This window comes from Nelumbo nucifera, chromosome 3 (assembly GCF_055504915.1).
Source record: "Nelumbo nucifera cultivar China Antique chromosome 3, China Antique-T2T, whole genome shotgun sequence".
Classification (NCBI taxonomy): domain Eukaryota; kingdom Viridiplantae; phylum Streptophyta; class Magnoliopsida; order Proteales; family Nelumbonaceae; genus Nelumbo; species Nelumbo nucifera.
In genome coordinates, this window is record NC_142651.1 from 76,080,381 (window position 1) to 76,099,662 (window position 19,282).

The following is a 19,282-nucleotide window of genomic DNA, read 5'->3' on the forward strand; positions in this document are numbered from 1 at the left end:
CTTCAGTGACAGAGAAAAAAGTGTGCAGGCAGTATGGGAGTGTATTCTTAATAGAGCTATACTTTGTGTTAAAGCCTCAAACCTGTTCTCAGATTTCTCTGTTGATGACTTGTGGAGAAACTTGGGAGCTGTAGCTAGAAGTTCTACCGCAAGGAACAGACCAGTGTAGCTTGGGAACATCCTGACAAAGGCTTTATCACGTTGAACTTTGATGGCAGCAGCCTAGAGAACCCAGGTCCAGCTGGTATAGGAGGGTTTTCAGGAATAGCGAAGGACTTATTGTTGCTGTCTTCTCAGGCCCGACTGGAAAAGGGGACTCAGTTTTTACAGAGTTCCAAGCAGTCTTGCAAGGAGTACAGATTGCTAGACAGCTAAATTTTGACAGACCGCTCATTGAAGGTGACTATAAATTGATAATAGGGTGGCTGAAGGAACTAGAAACAGTGAGTTGGAAGTACAAAGAATCTATGAAAAAGTTCAAATGGCTGGTTAGAGACATGACAGTTCTTGTTCAATGAGAAAGGCAGTCTGCAAATGGGATGGCAGATTACTTTGCGAAGATGGGGGTGTTTAAGTCTGAACTTTTTTTGGCTCAGTTGTAATTTGAGTTGTTGTAGGATGGGATCGCACGTTGCATCCCTATTGGGATGATTTGTCTTGTAAATCTTGATGTAATTCCTCTTTTATTAATAAAATTCTATCATTTCTCAAAAAAAAAAGGAAGCATCCTAAACTGAAACTGATCTGTCATCTCATCGGTGGAGGTAACTTTCATGTTGGAAGTAGTTCTGAATGTTCTCCTAAGGTCAGTAACAGATGCTTACCTTTTACAGAACTGATAGGACAAAAGAAAACTGGCCTTCTGATGCCCCTGATTTCTGGTTTGTATAAATCAGTAGACCTTTGTTTATGAAGATTGAGGTCTGCTGATGTCCTTATTTTCTGGTTCATAAATCAGTATTTGGTTTGGAGGTTTTGAACCTACTACTAGAAAGAAGCAAACAAGTGGGCTTAATTGAGGGCTTTAAGGTAGGAAGAGATGGACCTTGCATTTCTCTTCTGCAGTATGCAGATGATACTCTAATTTTCTTGGATGCAAAGGTGGAACAGATGCTGAATCTGAGGGCAGTCTTGGCAAATTTTGAGTTGTTATCAGGGCTGAAGATAAACCTATCTAAAAGCACAATAATAGCAGTTGGAGAGGTTGGGAGGGAAGTGTTGTTGGAGTGTGCTGATGCCATGGAATGCAGAATTGGTGAGCTCCCTTTCACATATTTGGGAATGCCGATTGGTGGTGCAGTGAAGTCAATGAATTTATGGAAACCACTCTTGGAAAGAATTGAAAGGAGGTTAGATGGGTGGTGTAGAGATAATGGGCCAAATGGACCTTAGTTTCTTTGTTTTTTCTTTAAGTTATGTTTATGACTTGTGTTAGTAGGTAGTGGGCCTTAGTTATGGGCATGTTTTCTTGTTTTTTATTGTTGTCTTTAGTGATGGACGCCCTACTAAGGGCACTCATGTAATTGTCCTTATTTTTTACAACAAAAGAATAAAAGAGATCATTGGGGGCTGAAGAAAGGTTTTAGAACAACTCTCTCTTCTTCTTCCTCCATCACTTCTCTCTCCTCAATCTCCTTTTCTCCTATTTTTTTTCTTTTAATTCATTGCAGGTGTGATTTACAACTTGGTATCATAGCAGGTTATCACCTTCTTTTCTTTCTTCTCTCTTTGCCCATACACAGTGTGCATAGAGAATTGATCAGCTGATTAGAGAGCAGCTTATGTAGCCCAGTTGGGAGGGTTTTTGGAGAGGTTTTGTGAAGTTTTTCATTCCCAGTTGAAGACTAAGGCAGGTTCTATGCTATATGCCCAACCTGAGGTTGTAATGATGCAGGAGCTGAAGAGTCAAAAGTGGGTTTTTTTTTTTTTGTGTATCTCTGTATTTTTAGACAGGAGTATTTTCATCATTTTGACTATTGTATGTAGGGTCAAGATTAGTTTGAATTTTCTATTATAGTTTAGTCATGTTTAAATTTCCAGAGTCATTGGTTAAGTAGTTTAGGAGTTATTTAGTTTTCTTTAAATTGGTTTATGAGTGGAAGAATTGTACTTTTGAGTTTTCCTAGTTTAGAAAGCAATTTGGCTCAGGGTTCAAAATTTCAACACGATAGGTCTCGTATGAAGTGTATCATATCGTGTCAACAGGTGGCCAATATGCCTTTTAAGGCTTTTCCCAAATCTATTGTTTTGAAATGTTAAATAATATTTAAACAATCCCCTCATCAAAATATCCAAGTAAAATAATTAAAAGAAAAAATGTTTTATAGTACCGAAACACCCGATATGCATATGTATATTCGTGCATATTGGGTGTATCAATACTTTGAACCTTTGGCTTGGCTTTGGCTGACCCTAAACAGTCTATATGCTTGTTTGTTAAGTTACAAAACATGAGTGATGAATATTGGAGTTTAGTTTCTGCCTGTATAACTTATGGTGAGTGGTTCCTAAAAATGATTCCTTTGTTTCTCTTCTCTTCTCTTCTCTTCTCTTCTCTCTCAAGATTTTGAGCTCAGCCATCCACAGACATCAAAGACTTGGGAAAATACAATCAGAGCCATCATTCTTCAACAACTAAAGGACTAAGTTTGATCTTGGGTAAGTCTCGGCTTCATTCCCTTCAATTCTCAAAATTCAAACACCCTACCAAACCTTGGTGAAAACCAAGATCTAGTTGAGCCATCCTCCATATCTAAAGATCTTTACTAAAACAGTTTTCAAAAATTCCCACTAAAAACCCTAGTTCTCAAATGTTGCTAATTCCCGTCTTTATGTGCCCAACCATCTTAACACCTCTCCAAATTCACTCTGCTCCAGCTCACTTACCTAACCTTTACTTTAAAACAGTTTAAAGAAATTTCGTTCCAATCTTGAAATATTTAAAGTTGCTTGTTTTCTCTCTTTAGAAATTTTTGCATATTGCAGGAATTTCAACACTATACTAGTTACCCAATCACTTCATACAGCAATATACCCTAGACAAACCCCCATCCCCCCACCCCCACTTCTCTAGACTTTACCTCTAGCCCATCAACCCCACACATTGGACCTAACGCATTACCATCATCATATATTTTTCAAATTCAATCAAAGTTGCTACTAATCCAGCCTTGGATCACATAGTCCTACATCATATAAAAAGGGCTTGATGCTTGAGTTGGCTCAGACCAAGTTTAGCTTTGGCAAAGCCAACTTGCAGTTATACTCTTATTAATGAAACCCTACTAAGGAGACAAGCACTGAACTCTATGAATCAGCTGAACATCATTGTCTGTGATGCTAATGAACTTTGGAACTTTGGAATAGAGAAAATAGCTTCAAACAGGAAATAGGCTTCCTCCAATCTTTACTACGACAAATGCAATAACAATAATGTAAAGTTACATCTTACAGCATCTAGGTCTATTTGAGCGACCAAAACCTCAACATCTTTCAATGAAAATTGCGATCCTTGAGCAACCACATCTCCATTTATCACTATGCAACAACATCCATCTGCCATAAAAGTATTCAACTCAATCACAAATAAACACAAGAACCACCATCCTTCAGTCAAAAATAAAACACTGACCACACCTTTTGATAACAGGGTCACTAATTCCTAATAAAAAGAATTATTGCCACTACACATGGGTGCTAGTGCCAGCAAAAAGAGGAAGGAAATAAAAAAGAAAAGAGGAAAAAACTTGTAACTGCTAAAGCATGTCCAACAAGTATAGATGGTTAAAACTTAAATTAACTGGCAGTTCAGTTAAAGAGACTCCCAGTTCCCCGCTCTTATTTTTCTCCCTTTTAAGGGGAAAATAAGACATGCAGTATACAACAAGGAACCTGACAACATCCTCTAGTTCCCTGGTTTTAAGATTACGAAAGTTAAAAGTCCACCTGTCTTTCTAACACCCTTGTTTTTATATAATGGAATACCTTAATCTTATCTCTTTTCCACTGGACTATGGCCATTGCTTTTACTAGTTGTAGTCAAGGATTAAAGTATTGGTATTGGGTATCGTATTGGACAATTTGGATATGGATACAGATACAGATACACTTCGGAAACGCATGGATTTTTTTTTTTTGTTCAATAACAACAGATTTCATTAAAGAGGAATAAGCTTACAAAGTAGAGGAGCTAAAGTATCTTAACTCCCCAAGAAAGTGGGCAGGCACCCAAAAAGAAAAGAACAATTACAACTGAGCCCAGAAACCAGAATCCCTATTCACCCCTTGCCTAGTTAATCCATCAGCAAGGGAATTTGCATTTCTCTTTACCCAAATACGCATGGATACGGACGAAAAATATGGAAAAACTTGGATACGCTAGGGAAACACATACAAATTCCACAAATACATTAATAAATCTAAATTTAAAGTTAAATAGACACAAATAATGTATAAAGACATAGAAAACGTATATTTCAGTGGTGTATTTGAAAAAGTATATTAAAATTAATATAATAGGATGCATAGATATCATATAACTTTATTGATGATGCACCAATCAAGAGTCCAAAACATAGAACATATGCACCTATTATATTTTAATTATTATATCAAGTATTTTCTATTTTACTCTTTTTACATTAACAACAAAGTCAATCAAATATTAAATTCTTAGATGCAAATTAAAATATCAATTAATAATTTATAAAAATATATAATCTCTACTTAAAATATATCAAATATATTAAACTTTCTAAGAGACATATCATATGCAAAATCGTAATTTTTAATTACTAAAATGATTATTCCACTATTAATGTTTTTATTTCTATAATTTTTCTAAAATTAAAATTCATTTTTATATAAATTAGATTAGTAGGTTTGATAGATTCAATTTAATATTATATTCTTGAATATTTTGTAAAAAAAAATTATTTTTGTATATAATAATATGTTTTTATTTAATGTAAATTAAAATATTAATTAATAATTTAAAAATATATATATAATTTTTAAGATACATACCATGTACAAATTTGTAAATTTTAAGTACTAAAATAGCTATTTGATTATTAATATTTTATTTGTATAAATTTCTTGAGATTCAAATAATCTTTTGATATAAATGTGGATTTGATAGATAATTTATTCCATTATTTTATAAACTACTAATTTTGAATATTATTTTTTTTATTTTTAGTTGGAGTTGTTAAACATAAATATGTATTGTTTATCGGGATTGCACTTAGACAGTAAAATTAATAAAAGTAATTTTATTTCACTTGGTATCATAAGAAACTAAGTGACTTAGCAATTTAAGGGCTTAAGCGTTAAGTGCGCTAATTGGTTTGGGTTCAAATCACCCCATTTGCATTTTTTAGTAGAAAGCTGCATGGGTGCATATGGTGTATCATTATCGGTCTGTATCAGTGTGTATTGGCCGATACAATGCGATACAGACCGATATGCACCCATCTCGACCTGATACACACGACTGGCAGGATACACCTCCAGTCGTAGCATATCCCATACCAGTAAGTAATGATACCGATACAATACGCCCCGTATCGGACGTATCATATCAATATTTCAATCCTTGGTTGTAATTATAATCATCATATTCATTTTTTTATCAAATAACATGCATGTAATGTGATTTGAACCTTCAATAATCATCATATTCATCACTGAAAACAATGCCAATACATGGGGGACCTACCACTTAAAGCGACTTTCCACTTCTAGGATCTGTCCTTTTATTAAGGTATTGTTCATGTTCAGTTTCTAATTGTCTCAAGGGCACTGAATTACTAAGGTTAGAAATACTAGTTCTTAGTTAATACACTAATTTCTTATTGGTAACCGGTAAAAGTTTATCAATATATCATTTTTACTAGTTAATATATATCATTAAAAGATTTAAACACATAAGATTTTATCAAAAATCTTATGTGTTTAAAAGATACTTTATGCAGAATGAAGTTATTGATTTCATCTTTACGTTAAATGCACCAAATGCAATTAAGACTTAAAGAGGCTATTCATTGTTTTTATTTCTCTCTCTTTCTAGTACTTGAATATTAAAAATTCTGCATACACCAAATGTACGGTGCATTTAAACCAAAATTTTGAAGGCTGGCGCATGAGGTGAAGCATAAGCCTTGAGACATGAAGTCTCGTGAAGTTTCATTCTTTTCACAAAAGAAAGAGCTAAAATAAAAAATAAAAATAAAACACACACAAAAGGACTACTATTGCAGACCTGGAACAGGAACAAGAAAACAGAGATCTGCAATTTGGAGCCAATCCTGAGAAAAACTAGAGAATTTTGGCATGGGGCTTACCAACCCAGCCTCCCCTTAGAGTTTCTCATTCTATATGGTGCAATTCAATCAGCATTTAAATATCTCAAACATGAGATATTCAACCTCTCAAACATGTACAGTTTTTTCTATAGTTTAATTTGTTTAAACATATTATTTTAAAGTGTTAATGGTATTGAGTACATCTAGAAGTATTGATGCAGTATCCACTTTTGTATGCATTAAGTATCTGTCACCTACACCAGTACACTAAACATGTACAGGCATCCAGGTATCATTTTTTTTTTGTATATATGAAAAAGTTTAGATGAATTTTAATCGTTGTGCTAAAAAAATGATTATACAGTACTATGAGCTTTAAAAAGAAAAACTATGTTCTTACAAATCAGGTTGGCCCGAGTTAACAGTTTACACTGTTTCGGGCTTGGGCTTCGGGTTGGGTCCATTAGAATTTTGACAAAATTCCAACCCTAACCTGCAAAAGTTGCATCCCTACCCTAAGTAGGTACTGTTAAAAACCCTAAAAGAATATATAAAAAAGCTTGCACTAGTTCTTTATGCAATCTTTTGATGAGAACCGTAATTCAATTAATAAATCAAAATAACATTCTTGACATAGAGTGTCTCAAGGTGTGGGGCATGCACCTAGTACTTATAGAAAATATTCCTATAAGCTCAGTAGATGAACCAGAAAGCCTTCTAGAAAATATTGATCGAGACAGTAAAAATACATTAAGGGCATTAATAACAGCCAATAACATAAAGGAACAAAATTTGTTGATAAGAGGGAAGGATAATGAGAACAAGAATCCAGGAAATCCAAGAATGCTCCTGTAAATTATGGATTTTCTGTAATGGTCTAGGGGCATCATTGTATTTTCGCTGCTATTACCACATTGTTTTTCAAAAACAGGGGTGCACTAATCAGTGACCTTCAGAAATTCTAAAATGAAAAACTTAAGATATTATATGCAAAGGAGAATAACAGAGTTTAGGTAATGCATTCCCAACCAGGAATATGTTTACCATAATAAAGGCGACCGCCATCACATCCTTGGTGATTACTGTACATATAAACCCCTCCACGGGTATGAGTAGCACCTATGAAAGCTCGAAGACGAAGATCAAGCTTCCTTAGTTGGTGATGACTTCCACTTGCATTCATGAACACTTCTACACCATTTAATGCAAGCTCAGCATGTGGAGGAGAAGGTGTAAAAAGCTCTTCACAGATCTCAGCAGCAACAGCTCTGACAAGAAAATAAACTTCAGAATTAACGATTCCTTATACTGATTAATGTGAATAAGCACAATGGTTCATGATTTATTCATAGGAATTGTATCGACAAGCACATAATATTATGAATAAGCTTTAGGGTTTTATTCTGCTTTTATGGCTATCAATAAAACCTTGGGCTGGCAAGCGTGAGATGTGGATTCGAGTCTGACAGTGGTCACTTTGTGCAAGCAGATATTTCAAAGCAAATGTTGCATGAAATTCTAACTTTTAATTCAGTATTAGGATAGGAACATATTTCTAGCCCTTCATGATATAGAACAATAAACTGCAACAGGTTATATAATTCAATCATAAAATCAGTTAAATACACCTAAAATTATAGGCACTTACGTGTCTAGAAACTGAATGTATCCATAACCAAAAGGTACTGATTTTTGTAACAAAGCTTCCGAAATATCATTTGGAAGTTGGAAATCCACAAGCTGGTCATTTTGCTTCCATGTTGTAAACCATCGAAGTTCCCTATAATTTCCATCGTTTGCAAGCCACATCTTTGGGCGGATCATGAGTATCTTTCTGTTTAGACAAAGTACTTGACAGTTATAGCGTTCTGAACCTCTGATAATAGGCATACCAATGCTGCATAATATGCCATCTGTCCAGTCACCAAGTAAAATATCCTTCAAACACTCCCATCTGCAATGCAACATGCTCTAGTCATTGCTAAAGAGGAATTAAAAGCAATGCTAAAAGGCACTTGAGATGATAGAAGACAAACCTAACATCATTTGCAAACAAGACGGTAAAAAAAATCATTTAAGATTAGAGTGAACAATAACAGTACCTCAAGGTAATGAGATCAACATCAACTCAAAAGACAAAGCACCAGCATTGACCTATGATACCAGGACACTTGTATCTAGGACTGCCAGAGTAGTTTGAAAGCCTAAGATCCAATCTGTTTATTTTGGATTCAGATGTTCCATTTACATATACAGATTGGATTCATATTTTAAAAATTAGATCCACTTAATAATCAGATTGGATGTGAATCTAACCTATTCAATCCAATTAAGATTCAAGATCAATGTTACAGTTTGGTCATCTTTTTGTACTTAATCCCATATAGTTTTACTTAATAAATCAATCTTTATTGCTGATCAAAAAAAAACAAAAAGATTCAAACCCGATGTTAGGTGCATTAAGAGGAAGATCAATGAGTCATGGTAAAAGATTAGGAAATTAAGGAAAGATGAAAAACTATTTTAAAATTTTATTAAATAACAACATGAAAAGGGTGTTAATGGAGGAAAGATTAGTAACTCTTAATGTTAAAAATTACATGTATCTTTATAAAATTAAAATTACTGAAGTGAAGGAGGCACTAAATAAAATGAGGGGAAAGGCATTAGAACATAATTCCAATAGAATTATGGGAAGATATGGGAGAAGTAGGGTTACTATAGCTAAATAAAATATTTAATAAGATGATGATAGAAAAGAAAATGCCAAATGAATGGAGTAAGAGCACTTTGATGCCTATATTTAAGAACAAAGGCAATTTCAATAGCCATTGTGGTTTTAAACCCATAAGCCACACTATGAAACTTTGGCAAAGGATGTTGCAACTTCAATAAAGAGAAGTAAAGTGGAAAAAAAAAGAAAAAAAGAAGTAAAGGAAGAAGGTAGGGAGAGAAAGAGAAGAAAACAGGGAAGAGAAGAGAAAGAGAAGAAAAGAGGGAAGACAAGCAAGGAGAAATCGAACTCTACTCTCCTTACTGTTGACCCACTTGTATTAACATCTTACTGAAATGACAACAATGCCCCTAGATAAGTTACAGCAGATATAAGAGAGAAAAATAACAAGGAAAAGACAAGAATGACAATGTCAACTGATTTTAACAATTTGAACACTCCCCCTCAAGCTAGAGCGTATATACCATAAAGTTCTAGCTTGTTACAAATATAATCCATCCTTGAGCGACCCAAACTTTTAGTAAAAATATCAGTCACTTGATCTTCAGATTTAACATAGGGGGGTAACAATATCTCCACTTGTTACTTACTCACAAAATGGCAATCAACTTCAATGTGTTTAGTCCTTTCATGAAACACTAGATTGGAGGCAATATGTGTTGCAGCTTAGTTGTCATAGACAATTTAATGGGTTGAAAAATTGTGATATTCATCTCCTGAAGACAATGCTTCAACCAAACTAACTCATAGGTAGCATGGGCCATTGCCCTGTGTTCAGCTTCAACACTACTCCTAGCAACCACACTCTACTTCTTGCTCTTCCAGGTGACAAGCATTTCCACACAAGAAGGTACAATAACCTGTAGTAAACTTCTTATCCATTGGAGGGCCTGCCCAATCTGCATCAAAATACCCTACTAAAGACATATCTCCCCCCCTTTCATATACAATAGCCCCCAACCAGGAGAACCCTTTTGATACTTCAATACCCTCATAACACCATCCCAATGAGCAGTTGTTGGATTTTGCATGAATTGACCAAGGACTCCAACAATAAAGGAGATGTCAGACCTAGTGATGGTAAGACAGATCAGCTTGCCAACCAGTCTCCGCTACCTTGTAGGGTCTTCTAATGGCTCCCCCTGACTACAAGTCATCTTCACATTAGGATCCATAGGAGTTTCAACTGGCTTGGACCCCAACAACCCAATTTCATCCAATATATACAAAACATACTTTCGCCGAAACAAAGAGATTCCCCACTTCAATCGAGCTACCTCAATTCCAAGAAAGTATTTCAAGGTTCCTAAATCTTTAGTTTGAAAGTGTTGTAGGAATTGTTACAACTCATTAATCCATGTGCATCATTGTCGATTAGAACAATATCATCAACATACACAGCCAGTGCCAGAATGATTTTTCCAAATGAAGAGTTGCCGCTAAACACAAAGTTATCAACATAACAACATTGCATTGTTTCATGCAAACTCTTGCACTACACAACTAAAATGACCAAACCATGCCCATGGTGACTGCTTCAACCCATAGATAGCCTTCTTCAATCAACACACCTTCCCTGACTCCCCCTAAGCAACATACCCAGGAAGTTGCTCCATATACACCTCTTGAAGATCACCATGGAGGAAAGCATTTTTTACAGCAAGCTAACATAGAGGCCAATCAAAGTGGACAGCTAAAGAGACAAGCACTCATACAAAACCTATTTTAGCCATGGGAGAGAAGGTTTCTGAATAGTCCACACCATAAGTCTAAGTATACCCCTTAACAACAAGTCAAGCTTTGAACTACTCAATACTACCATTTTGACAATGTCTAACTATATAGACCCATCGACAACCAACAGCCTGCTTCTGAGGTAGTAAGAAAGTGAAATCCCAAGTATGATTGGATTAAAGAGCATTACATTCTTCATCCATTGCCTTCTTCCAACCAGGAGATGAGAAGGCTTCCTATATAGAACACAATAGGGAAACAGATGATAGAAGAGAAATGAACTGTTGATGTGAAGCAGATAAATAAGCAAAAAAGACAAACCAAGAAAGGGGGTGATCTGTGCAAGCACACTTACCTTATGAAGAGCAATAGAAAGATCAAGATCTGAGGGTAATGGATCTATCAATGGCAAAGACTCTGGTGGCAGGTCAAAAGCCAGAGTTGGATCAACTGTTGGTGACAATTCTAGCTGTCAATCACGTCTAAAGTACACTCTATGAATAGATGGTCAAATAAGCTCCTCTACAATAGGCAAAGGAAAAAAGACATCACCTAAGTCAGAGAAAAGAGGAATAGAAGGAGAAGGTTCACGTCTAGAAAATAGGGTAAACAAAGAAGATAACATCAAAGCAACAAAAACTTTTCATAAAACAGGATCATAGCACTTATAACCTTTTTAAGTACGAAAGTAACCAAGGAAAATACATCTGATAGCTCTAGAATCAAGTTTATGATGGCATGGACCCAATTTGTGAACAAAACACACACAACCAAACACATGAGGAGGAGATAAAGGAAAAGTAGAAGGGAAACAAGATAGAGAAAGGTGACTCACCATCTAGGATTGAAGAGGACATACGGTTTATGAGAAAACAAGACGTGAGAATTGCATTAATCCAATAGATCCTAGGGACTGACATTTGAATCAACAAGGCCCAAGCAGTTTCAATCACATGATGATTCTTTCTCTCGGCCACACCATTCTGTTGAGGAATGTGTGAATAGGAGGACTAATGTATAACAACATGAGTCAAAATAAGACTGAAAACTATTATGAAAATATTCTTTGGCATTATCAGAACAAAACACTTTAGTGCATGCACCAAACCAATTCCTTATCTCAGCATGAAAAGATAGAAAAATAGAGAATAATTCTAAACGATCCTTCATTAAGTGAATCCATGTCATTCTTGAATAGTCATCAATAAATGTTATAAAACATCTGAATCCATTATAAGATGACACACGACTAGGACCCCAAACATCTGAATAGACTAAAGCAAAAGGACTAAAGACTCTCTTATCATCTCTAGGAACAAAAGACACGCTATGATGTTTGCTTAACTGACATGACTCACAATCCAACTGAGTTACAAACTCCAAAGTTGGGACTAGCTTTTTCAAAACACATAGAGAATGATGACCGAGAAGACAATGCCACTAATGTGGTATAAGAAAAGGAATGAAGAGCCTTCTGAAGACCATGTGGTGTAAGAGAGGAATGAAGAGCCTTCAGATATCCAATTCAATTTGGATTGTAATAAAAAAACACTTGATGATATAATATAAATAATATATTCTTTATCAGCAAAAGGATTTCGTTAATAATTAAAGATTTAAACTTAACACATCTATTGGTAAAACCCAATACTCATCAATACCCAATTACAAGTATGCCCAGAAAATACTTTGCCTATTTACTCCCTATTTAGCTAATGTATCTGCTACCTCTTTTGCAGTTCTTCTCACCAGCTGAAGCTTGCATTCAAGTTCTTTGCAATCACATCAGTCTCTCTAAATGCTGTCTATATTTCCATGGTGCTTCTATAAGGTGCTTTACCCAATGAATTACTAACTGTGAATCACCTTCAACATCCAAATTTATATATTATTTATAATATATAAATAATATATTATAATAAATACTATATAACATATATAAAATATACATATACATACAATATATATAATATATAATATTTCATAACTAACAAATCGGATTAGGTCCTGGTAGATCGGATCAGGATATATTTGAATTTGATGCATTAACTAAACGGATTAACTTTTTCGATTTGTTAGGATCAAAGGGAGGTATCTGAATCTGGCTCTTACCTGATCAAATTCGGGTTCGAATCAAATCGAATCCAAGTTATTTGCAACCTTAAACTCTGGCCAAGCTCCTGCAGCCACAGCATTGCCATAAGTGAAGTTTTTTTCGAACTCTTGCCCCAGGGCCCCCCTATTGTACCAGTTTTCTGCTCCCCATCTCCTAGTTCCTCTACGGAACCTTCCAAGGTTTCCCCTTCTAAACATCTCGCTTGTCGACTCAATCTGTCTCCCAGTCAATCGGTCATTGACATCCCTTCTGGGTTTTCTTAAAAACACAGTATTAGCAGCCCCCAAGGAACCTTATTTAAGCATAGCCTTTGTAAGGTGTAGACAATCCAACTCAAACACCACCTATTTCTAGCAAATTTTGATAGCAAGCAGGATACTTTGTTTCAACACCATCACTTCTGCCTGAATTGGAGAAGCAGCAGCCAGAGGGCCAAAAAGAACAACAACATAGCTAGCTAGCTACACCACCATTCAGAAAACCTGCATCAGAGTTAACTTGTAACAGCACTTCTCACTATTGTTTCTTGTTGTTGTTGAAAATCAGGGTATAGTTAGGAAGTTAGGATTGGAGACAAATAGATAACTAATGTGTGTGACCTTTTCCAGTACCCTGGTTCGATAATTCATAACAAGTGAGAGATTGAGGAGGATGTTACCTATAGAATTAGAGCAGGATAGGCAAGAGGGAGTGCATCCAAAATCTTATGTGATAAGCACATAGCACTTAGATTAAAAGGAAATTTATATAAAACAATTGTAAGGCCAGCTATGTTGTATGGAGTAGTGTTAGGCAGCCAAGAAACATGTCCAAAAAATTGAGTGTGGAAAAAATGCATATGCTAAGGTGGATAAATGGAAAAACTAGAAAGGATAGGGTCAGAAATGAAGTCATCCGGAGGAACCTAGGAGTGGTTCCAATAGGTGGTAAAATGAGAGAAAGTACTAAGATGGTTTGATCACATGCATAGAAGACCACCTACAGCACCTGTAAGAAGAAGTGATCCATTACAAGTTGAAAGGGCTAGAAGGGCTAGGGAGACCAAAAAGGACATGGGTTAAAGTAGTAAGAAATGGTGACTATGGCAAAGAATATCAGCAACCCAACAGTGTTGGTAAATGCTAAAAAAGAACTCTGGGCCAGTAAATGGATGTTGGTTGCAGAGAAAACTGTTAGAAGGTAGCAGATCTACTGATACATAAGTTCAAGCTGAAGAAGCAGTTTGAGTTAACCCCTTTTAACAGTTGCAAGGCTGTGATTGATTTCTGTGATAACAAGATGGAAATCACAGCTATAAATATTCAAGACAGTCTGGGGTCTTTCACAATATTCAAATGGACACCAACATCTAATTCAAAATCTTTCTCCACTGAGGATGGAGTAATAGTACGCCTAGTTGGGTTGCCATTCCATCTATGGAACCATGAAGTAGCAGATTCTATTGCAGTCTTATGTGGAGCTCGGTTGGCAGGGGAGTTCTGGGATGATCTTCGATCAGCTGCCATACTTCTCAGTGGAGTAAGACCTAAGGCATTCCAAGAAAAGTGTTGGTTAGGGTCGAAGGTTTTTTCATTCCAGTATGGCTGGCTTCCTCCATTGAAGCTAATCTGTGGAAGGAAGCTCGCCAGGAGAAGATGAGCTGGTGGAAATCAGGACTTTAGATGGCAACGCAGGATTGGTTACCCAAAAAGCTTCTGAACCTTTCACGAAAATAGACAAGCAGTGGGGGAACAGGCAAAAAGGTGTGGGCAGGCTGGAGAGTCAAAGCCGTGAGACACAAGTTACAGGTCTAAAGAAGGGTTGCTCTTTTGCTCAAGTAGTTGCTTCAGATGCTAAAAGATCAGGCCCTTTTAATTTGAATTTTACTTCCTTAAAAGGAAAAGAACAAGGTGTGACTGAGGGCTCTCTGTCAAGATTAGGAGTTGAACTGTCAGCTGAACCTGTGAACCAGTTGGAGGGGAAGCCCCACTTAAAACCTCACGTGACCTGTCATGTGAGTTCTGTTGGGCCTGAATCTTCTGGGCCTAATGCCCTAATGTTCTCCTGTCGTTAAAAGGCAGTAGTGGGCCTCTTAAGTCTAGCCCGTTACATTTTAATAAAGAAGCATGTGCCTCTTTAAACAGGCACGTGACTGGGGCAGGACCTCCTCTAGACGAAGGCAAAGGTTTGGTTTACTTTCGTCTTCCTCAATGCAGGCCGCTGCTGTAGCTTCTAGTGGCTGCTCTGTTAACAGTTCGATGAAATGGGTACCAGTGGAGAAGTCTGCTCGTTTGTCACCCGAGATACGAAATCCTAGATGTTTGTGACGTAAGGAATCAGAGATGCAAGATCAGATAGTTTCAGAAGAGGAGGATTCTAACTATGAGACAGAATCTGATGACACAACAAGCATCGGCAATGTGGAGTTGAAGGCTCCCAAGGATCTTCTCGAGGAGGGAAGTTTAAATACTGAACAACTCTTCTTGGAAGAGGAGATGTGTGAGTCCATTGGTGACGGTATTAGCAAATCACAGTTGATTGTGGGTGAAAGCCAGTTGGGAGCAATTATTTCGCACCCTATTTAGATGGAAAGCTTCTCTTTCCCTCTCTTGGCCGCCAAGGAAGAGGAAATGTGGCCAATAAACTTGGGGCAGCACAGGTTCCCTCTCTTCCTACAAACAAGTCCCCCAATAGAGTTCAGTTAGAAATGGCTATCAGTTTTGAGGGGCAGGACCTTCCTTTGCAGTTTAGCACAGAGACTCCAGCTAGGAGCAATCTATCAGAGGTTGGTTCTACTTGTAAGTTTGGCAAAGAGTTGGCTGAACATGGTACACCTCCACAGATTGGTAAAACATAAGGAATTGATTCTGCCCACACTCACAATATTGGAACTTCAATTTCTGGCCTCCTCCTTTCAGCTCCCATGGAACTAGGTATGCCTGTCCATTCGGTTTTAGATACTAACTTGGGTTCTTTTCCTGAAACAGGTGCTCTGGATTCCCAACTAGAAAAAACAACCAGTAGTGGAAGGGGTGAAGGTATCCAATTGGGAGAAGATGAGAGAGTTCTAGATCTGAAAAGGAAAAAGGAAGAGGAGTTAGAAAGGATTTGGGACCAAATTTGTATGTTGTTGGAGGAATATAAACAAAAAAAGAAATCTATGGATACAAATACAGAGAAATTGATTCCTTCTGTGCTTGAGAAAGGGGGTGAGAAGGTAGGAACAGGTGAAGAGCCCTTGAGGACAATGAAGGGAAAGAAGGGGAATAAAAAAACAAAAAGATCAGAAGTGGAGCGATTAATTTCGGATACTGAGGGGGACATTGAGTTTAGTGGGAGAGGGGAGAAAGGAAGGATTCCAAGTAGTGGAGGAGAGTGACTGAAGTAGGTCTTCTATATGTGTTGCCAATGAAAATAGTTAGTTGGAATGTGAGGGGGCTTCAAAATGCTAGTAAAAGAAGGCTAATAAAAGACTTGCAGAGAAGAGAAAAGCCTAACATTGTAATGCTTCAGGAAACTAAGTTACTGGAGTTAGATAGAAGGTGGGCAAGAAGTGTTTGGAAGATTAGAGAAGTGAAATGGACTTATGCACCCTCTTGGGGTGCCTCGAGGGGGCTAGTCATTTTCTGGAAAGAGGATGTGGCGGAAGCTCTGGAGGAATTAATAGGCAATTTCTCAATTTCTCTGAAATTTAGGAAACTAGAGGATGGCTCTGTGTGGGTACTAACAAATGTGTATGGGCCTAACAACTATAGAGAGATAAATGAGTTCTGGGATGAGGTATATGCAATAAAAGGATTATGGGAGGACCCTTGGTGTTTGGGTGGGGATTTTAATGTTATTAGATTTATAGAGGAATCAAATACCCCCCAACAGACAATTACAACCAGTATGAAGAAGTTCAATGACTTAGTCAATCTTTGTGAGCTAAAGGAATTCCCATTACTTTAATCCATCTTTACTTGGACTAACTTCCAGGAAAACCCAACCTGCTCAAAGCTGGACCATTTTCTTTTTAATGCAGCGTGGGAAAATCTTTGGAGGGGTTTGGTGACAAAAGAGAAGTCCTTTACAAAAGTGAAGGAATGTATCTTAACCAGGACTATCCATCGGTTGAAATCCTTGGCTTCTTTCAGCTTTTTTTCTTTTGATGACATCTGGAGAAATTGGGCCACAGTTGCACACACTTCAGTTAGGAAAACCAGACCCACTATAGTTTGGGTAACTCCACCAGAAGGTTTTTTTAAACTGAATTTTGACGGAAGCAGCCAGGGTAACCCAGGACCGTTTGGCATTAACATCATATCCTTATTCTCAGGCCCAATAGGGATAGGGGACTTTACAAGAGCTGAGATATTGGCTGCAGTATAGGGAATTCAGATTGCTAATCAACTAGGAGTGGAGAACCTATTGATTGAAGGGGATTCTAAGGTGATTGTGGGCTGGCTATCAAATCCAGACTCAATGGTTTGGAGTTATAGGGATCTCATCAAAAAAGTTAAATGTTTAACAAGGCACATAACATGTAGATATCAGTGGATGGGTACGGAGGAAAATGCTTTGGCTGATCATCTTGCTAAACAGAGGGCTTCTAGGGACCATTTATTCTGGGTAGCATTGTAATTTTGTTTCTGATCTTTTGTAATGGCTAGGAGAGGCTGCATCTTATGCCTCTCCAAGGGATTCTTGTAAAATCTTAATTCCTACTGTTTAATGAAACCATTTTCAATTATCAAAAGAAAAAGTAGTAAGAAATGATTTAAGCACTTGTAACTTGACAATGGATATAACATTAAACATAACAAAATGGCGAAACAGGGTTACATAGCCGACCCCATATAGTCGGGACAAGGTTTAGATGATAATGATGATGGTTATGCCATTAGTGGTTAGAAAACCAAATTGATTTGAACCCAAATATGTTAGTAATATCTGACCTAAGAGAATTGCAGGTATTAAGAAGCAAACGCTATATTAAAGAAAGAGTGATAGATAAGGATTTCTAAGGGAACTATAATTATTTAAGCCTACCACTAAATTTGTCTAATTCAACAAACCAAAGTTTCCCGTCATTGCCACTATTGTGCCAATATGTTTCACCAATTCAGAAATACTGAAATAAAGTGAAACTGCAGGAAAATGGAACTTACGCATGAGTTACGGTATCGAGCTCCAAGAAATGGTCTTCACAGCCATAGCCAGTAATCTCAAGTTCTGGCCCAAGCCTAATGACTGCACCTGCTTCTTTAGCCCTTGATATTGACTCCTTGATGTTCTTCAAATTGCAGTCAAAATCCATAGCCCATTGATTGAGGTTGCAAGTTGCCACCTTCAGCAACCGCATCTCTAGTTCTTATCTGCATACAACCCAATTCCTATATTCAGCAAAAATATGGTACAGTGACCAATATATGACCTCTCTGATATAATGATAGGTTGCGTTTAGAATGCATCTGGAGAAATAATTCTGAGAATGATTCTTTTCAGAATCAATTCCACATAATTCTAATTCCCAAAAATATATTTACATGTATATTTCTCATTCAGAGAACGAGAATAGCGTTTGAGTATCACCGGACTGGTTGTTCTCCACAAGTTTCAGTATCGATAAGGGTTTTGGGTAAGTGTTTTTAAAGCACCGACAAGGACCTCAAGAAGAAGGTTGAAATGGATATCAAACAGGGCATCTTTATCGAATTAAAATTTTCCATTTTCAGTTCAAAAAATCAAAGAAATTCTTGGAGAGAAAGAGAGAGGGAGGTACCTTGAGCGTTTTCGGCAGAGTGGGGGAGAAGAAAGGGAGATATCAGAAAGCACAGTAAGTTGAGAAAACAGGTGTCGCCAGACGCCAGTGCGCCACGAATAGTGGATAATGGTAAGCTCTAAGATGCGCGGGGGTGACTTGCGAGTCTGTTATGTATGGATGAAGCCTCGTAGAAAAAGGACAGAAGAAAGCAGGATTCGCATTTTTCCGAGTTGGCCAAATTGGCAAATTCACCCGCATCGTGCAAGCGGGATCCATTCCCGATTCGGTGCGTTTGGACTATTTTTCCCTTTGGGGTGGCGTTCTTTTTCTCGATGACCAAATAAATTAAAATTTATTTTAATGGTATACTAGTGAAGGGGGCCCTGCGTTCGGGCTCGCTCGTAAACTATCAGGTTCGAGTTCGATTTGAATTAGAGGCTTAAGCTCAAGATCGGCTCAAGTCAAAAGTTTGAAAGTTCGAGGTCGGCTACCTTTGATTGCAGGTCTCTCAGGCAATAGAGGTCTCCCTCAATTGCCAAGGTGCCAAACCGAGGTCTCCCTCAGCTATTGAAGTGTCGAGCCAAGGTTTCCCTAGCAAGCGAAGTGTCGAGCTAAGGTCTCCCTTATTTGACAAGGTGTCGAGATGAGGTCTCCCTCAGCTGTTGAGG

The 19,282-nt window shown here is 37.2% G+C and overlaps 1 protein-coding gene across 2 annotated transcripts in view; it reads right to left on the reverse strand.

Moving 5' to 3' along the window:
• Positions 1 to 18,778, reverse strand: part of LOC104588790 (carbon-nitrogen hydrolase family protein) — a 58,883-nt gene extending 40,105 nt beyond the window's left edge. Inside the window, exons 1-5 of one of the 2 annotated variants that reach the window (XM_010246870.3) lie at positions 18,633 to 18,778; positions 18,019 to 18,225; positions 7,954 to 8,259; positions 7,350 to 7,573; positions 3,452 to 3,555 (exon numbers count right to left, since the gene is read on the reverse strand). In XM_010246870.3, the coding sequence (XP_010245172.1) occupies positions 3,452 to 3,555; positions 7,350 to 7,573; positions 7,954 to 8,259; positions 18,019 to 18,212 (828 nt within the window). In that variant the 5' untranslated portion in view covers positions 18,213 to 18,225; positions 18,633 to 18,778. Of the gene's footprint in view, positions 1 to 3,451; positions 3,556 to 7,349; positions 7,574 to 7,953; positions 8,260 to 18,018; positions 18,226 to 18,396; positions 18,537 to 18,632 lie in introns of those variants that run through there. The other variant, XM_088900703.1, reaches the window with a different exon arrangement.
• Between the last annotated feature and the right edge of the window lie 504 nt (positions 18,779 to 19,282).